The 5,469-nt window shown below is 49.9% G+C and overlaps 1 protein-coding gene across 3 annotated transcripts in view; it reads right to left on the minus strand.

Moving 5' to 3' along the window:
- Positions 1 to 250: 250 nt before the first annotated feature.
- The window catches only part of LOC111961612 (ras-related protein Rab-14), a 25,090-nt gene continuing 19,871 nt past the window's right edge, over positions 251 to 5,469 (minus strand). For 2 of the 3 annotated variants that reach the window (XM_023984010.2, XM_023984011.2), the window contains exons 5-8: positions 3,888 to 3,954; positions 1,129 to 1,216; positions 557 to 587; positions 251 to 442 (exon numbers count right to left, since the gene is read on the minus strand). In XM_023984010.2, coding sequence (XP_023839778.1) covers positions 265 to 442; positions 557 to 587; positions 1,129 to 1,216; positions 3,888 to 3,954 — 364 coding nt within the window. In that variant the 3' untranslated portion in view covers positions 251 to 264. The remainder of the gene's footprint in view (positions 443 to 556; positions 588 to 1,128; positions 1,217 to 3,887; positions 3,955 to 5,469) is intronic. The other variant, XM_070442144.1, reaches the window with a different exon arrangement.

A 5,469-nucleotide genomic window follows, 5' to 3' on the forward strand; every position in this document is an offset into this window, starting at 1 on the left:
TGGACTGAATGGTGCAGAGGAGGAGAGGAAGAGAAGGAACAAGAGAAAGACGTGAAGACGACGACCAAGTGAAAAGGTGGAGGAGGAGGATGCACAGACCGGAAAAGAAGAGTGAGAGAATAACAGAGGGAGAAGGAGGGAGGTACACTACTACACAACCCATCGCCTGTTTCCCTCCCTCCATCCGTGCCCCACACTCATGCAGTCCCAGTGGAGTGGGGAGGGGATGATGGAGGATGAGGAAAGAGAGGGGGGGGGGGGTCATTAGCAGCCGCAGCCTTCCCTCTGGGGCTGTGGTTCGTTGGATAGTGGGCCTCCCTGGGGGGCAGAGGGCTTGTGTTGGACACCTGACTCTGCAGCGTTCAGGTCCAGACTGCCATCCTGGATGTTCTGGTAGATCTTCTTAGCCGCCTCCAGAAAGGCATCCTCCACATTCTCACCCCTGGGGAGAGGACACCCACAGTCAGTCACACGGTTAGGAACACGTCGGAGCATTTCAGCACATTGAAAATGGGAGGTAAAAGCAGGCAGAATGTACAGAGGTCAGTTAACTTACGTTTTGGCGCTGGCTTCCAGGAATAAGAGACCTGTAACAAGGAATGGAGTCAGACTACTGCAGTTCCCCAACCCCCCTGCTCACTCATCGCTCTCCTTCTATGAATGTCCTCATGTCTTTTGCACTCCGTGCATGAATGCATGTGCCATTTCCTCTTTCACCTCTCTTTCTCCCTCTATCAGAGACGAGTTGCTATTTTTCATCTCTCCATCCCTCCCTGTCTGGAGGACTCTGTTCTTCCCCACACCCCTCTTGCTCTCCTTCCAATCACCAAGGCCAGCATTCTTTTTGATCCGTGGTAGGGCCACATTACAGCGCAATTCACATTTAAAGGTCATTTCTATTTGAGCCGGAATCTGCAGCGTTTACCTTGAACACGGTAATATTGCCTTTAAAAGCTGAGTTGTCTACATTCACAATCAGGTTGAATCCCAGCTCAAGTGAGAGTGTGGGGGCATTATCGCACAGTCAATTCCATAGGGAGGGATAGAGAGAGATTGTGAGTTTTACTCATCTTCCATCTCTCTCAATCCTTCTCGGTCTCATCGAGTCGGAGGGTGTTTCCGACTCACCGTTCTCCTCAGCAAACTGCTTGGCCTCCTCATACGTGACGTCCCTCTGGGCTTCCAGGTCTGCTTTGTTACCTATAAGAATGATCACCTGGGGGAGGAGAGACCGACTCAGTCAGTCCTCCAGGCACCAAACACATCAACAGTAGCAGCCTCACATCCTCACTACTCACCTACAGGCAGAAAACTACACGATTCAGCTCGCTCACCTTACCCAGTGTCTTAGAAAGAGAGGTCTTATAACTTAGTATTGGTGTGAAAAATGGATTTAGCAATATATACTGTATCGGCTAAACACCATGAAAGATACAGATATTACCATACCATTTCCAATGCATCTGGGCACTAGTCATGTATCCTTTTCCAACGTGAGACTCTGTTGTCTGAGTACAAACTAGCTGACTGAGTGAGGTTAGGATGTTGCCTTTGTATAAACACCCTAAAAGCATATTCTGCACTGTAAATGAAAGCAGTGTGATTTGGCCATAATACATTTTTTCAGAATCCAATTTAGAGATGCACAGGGCTCTAGGACATCAAACACACTGGGTGTGCTGCAGTAGCCAACATCACAGAGACACACACAAGATGAGCGAGAGAGAGCGAGACACACACACACACACGATGAGCGATGAGAGAGCGAGACACACACACACACACACGATGAGCGAGAGAGAGCGAGACACACACACACACACACACACGATGGAGCGAGACACACACACGATGAGCGAGAGAGAGCGAGACACACACACACACCAAGATGAGCGAGAGAGAGCGAGACAACACACACACACCACCAGATGAGCGAGAGAGAGCGAGACACACACACACACACACACACACACACAAAGATGAGCGAGAAGAGCGAGACACACACACACACACACAAGATGAGCGAGAGAGGCGAGACACACACACACCACCACACACAGATGAGCGAGAGAGAGCGAGACACACACACAAGATGAGCGAAGAGAGCGAGACACACACCACACAAAGATGAGCGAGAGAGACGAGACACACACACACACCACAAGATGAGGCGAGAGAGAGCGAGACACACACACACACAACAAACGATGAGCGAGAGAGAGCGAGACACACACACACACACGATGAGCGAGACACACACACGATGAGCGAGAGAGAGCGAGACACACACACACACACCACACAAGATGAGCGAGAGAGAGCGAGACACACACACACACACACAAGATGAGCGAGAGAGAGCGAGACACACACACACACACAAGATGAGCGAGAGAGAGGCGAGACACACACACACACACAAGATGAGCGAGAGAGAGCGAGACACACACAACACACACAAGATGAGCGAGAGAGAGCGAGACACACCACAACACACAAGATGAGCGAGAGAGAGCGAGACACACACACACACAAGATGAGCGAGAGAGAGCGAGACACACACACACACACACAGATGAGCGAGAGAGACGAGACACACACACACACACAAGATGAGCGAGAGAGAGCGAGACACACACACACAACACACAAAGATAAGCGAGAGAGAGCGAGACAACACACACACACACACAAGATGAGCGAGAGAGAGCGAGACACACACACACACACACAAGAATGAGCGAGAGAGGCGAGACACACACACACACACACCAGATGAGCGAGAGAGAGCGAGAACACACACACACACAAGATGAGCGAGAGAGAGCGAGACACCACACACACCACAAGATGAGCGAGAGAGCGCGAGACACACACACACACACAAGATGAGCGAGAGAGAGCGAGACCACACACACACACAAGATGAGCGAGAGAGAGCGAGACACACACACAGATGAGGCGAGAGAGAGCGAGAACACACACACACAAGATGAGCGAGAGAGAGCGAGACACACACACACACAAGATGAGCGAGAGAGAGCGAGACAACACACACACAAGATGAGCGAGAGAGAGCGAGACACCACACACACAAGATGAGCGAGAGAGAGCGAGACACACACACACAAGATGAGCGAGAGAGAGCGAGACACACACACACAAGATGAGCGAGAGAGAGCGAGACACACACACAAGATGAGCGAGAGAGAGCGAGACACACACACACAGATGAGCGAGAGAGAGCGAGACACACACACACGATGAGCGAGAGAGAGCGAGACACAACACACACACAAGATGAGCGAGAGAGAGCGAGACACACACACACAAGATGAGCGAGAGAGAGCGAGACACACACACACAAAGATGAGCGAGAGAGAGGAGCCACACACACACAAGATGAGCGAGAGAGAGCGAGACACACACACACAAGATGAGCGAGAGAGGCGAGACACACACACAAGATGAGCGAGAGAGAGCGAGACACACACACAAAGATGAGGCGAGAGAGAGCGAGACACACACACAAGATGAGGCGAGAGAGAGCGAGACACACACACACAAGATGAGCGAGAGAGAGCGAGACACACACACAAGATGAGCGAGAGAGAGCGAGACACACACACAAGATGAGCGAGAGAGAGCGAGACACACACAAGATGAGCGAGAGAGAGCGAGACACACACACAAGATGAGCGAGAGAGAGCGAGACACACACAAGATGAGAGAGTGAGAAATTGGATAGGGTGAAACATTTAAATCAGGAGAGAACGCCAGAGAGGAGCCTTGGCAGTACAATTAGATATCCAACCAGATAAAATGTGTTAAGAGAGTCAGACAGGCAGCCAGAGGAGCAGTGTGAAACAGTGTTAAACCATGCTTACAGTATTGGGGTTGGTGAGGTTTCTGGCATCAGTCAGCCAGCTGCTGAGGTGGTTGTATGTGCTTCTCCTGTGGCACACACACACAGAGGACATTAGTTACCATGGCGACATGCGACAAAACAGATTGTGCCACATCCTAAGTGGGGTCAAAGGTGCGGCGGTGAGATATGGCGACATGTCTGTGGGCCTGTATCTAAAACCTTTCACTAATAGAAAAGACGTTCTGACATTAGTTCTTAGTCTGAGGCGCAGGTGTCAACATGCAGCGCTAAAATGACAGCTTGGGAAAATGGGAGGGCAACAGGATGCAGACACCATGTTTGCTCGGCTAGAGGGGGGGGCACGTCTTGGTATGGCCTTTTTTCCTCTCCTACTCACATGTAGGCCTACAGACACAGACCAACTTTAATTCTAGACAGATCATCTGAAAAGGGTGGGTTGTGTATTGTAGAACAGGCTGAGGAAGCTAGGAAGACTAGGATGAAGTTGACCCTAGAGGCTTATCTGAGGTCAGTTGTGTGTTTCTCAACCTAACGGTTTCGGTTAGGAGCATCTGACCCCAGATCTGGACCTACAGGCAGCTTCTACCTGGAGCTTCAATGTTCGGACACATCTGTGTGTGTGTGTGTGTTTGTACCTGGTGATGTCGTAGACCGTGTGTGTGCCTTAATATAAATAAAATCAATTTAGTCTCAAATACATAATGAAACATGTTCAATTTGGTTTAAAAAATGGCAAAATCGGTGTTGGAGGAGAAAGTAAAAAGTGCCATGTAAAAAAGCTACTTAAGTTTCCTTGCTCAGAACATAAGAACAATATGAAAGCTGTGCCCCCTGTCTGCTCCACATGGTTGTCAGATGAATAAATTATAGGAAAGATAGTGGTTTAATGTGAGAGCTCAGTGACGTTAGGTTTTTGGAAGTCGTGTAGTGTACACCGGCATAAGTGGAGTAGAGAGCAGGTTAATCACAGCAATCTGATCTAATCACACTCCAGAGAGAAGGGAGAGTAGGGAGGGAGACAAGGCAGGTGAGGAAGTGTTATGTCTACTGAGTCAGTCTTGCATGGATGGGAGATGTAGTTCAGTTCATTCCATTGAGGCTCCTTATGACTCTTGTTAAAGTGAGAATTGAATTAATTCCACTGCCATGTTTGATTTAAATACATTTCTGGAGGTTTTAGGGGAACCTCATTAGATTCCTCCTTGCCTAGCCAAACAACCAGTGCCTTTTCCCATCTTTCTGTCTCCTCCAGTCATGGCGGACTGCCCCCATACGATTGCGTGGAGTTTGCACGAGGATAATCGAGGTGAGCGGCAGAAGAATCAAGCTGCAGATTGGGACACGGCGGGCCAGGAGCGCTTCAGGGCGTCACGCGTAGTTACTACAGGGGGGCCGCGGGCGCACTCATGGTCTACGACATCACCAGGTCAAACACACACACCCACCACAACACGGTCTACGACATCACCAAGGTCCACACACACACACACACACACACACACACACACACACACACACACACACACAAACACACACACACGGTCTACGACACACACACACCACACACACACACACACACA

Source organism: Salvelinus sp. IW2-2015, linkage group LG4q.1:29 (assembly GCF_002910315.2).
Source record: "Salvelinus sp. IW2-2015 linkage group LG4q.1:29, ASM291031v2, whole genome shotgun sequence".
Taxonomy (NCBI): domain Eukaryota; kingdom Metazoa; phylum Chordata; class Actinopteri; order Salmoniformes; family Salmonidae; genus Salvelinus; species Salvelinus sp. IW2-2015.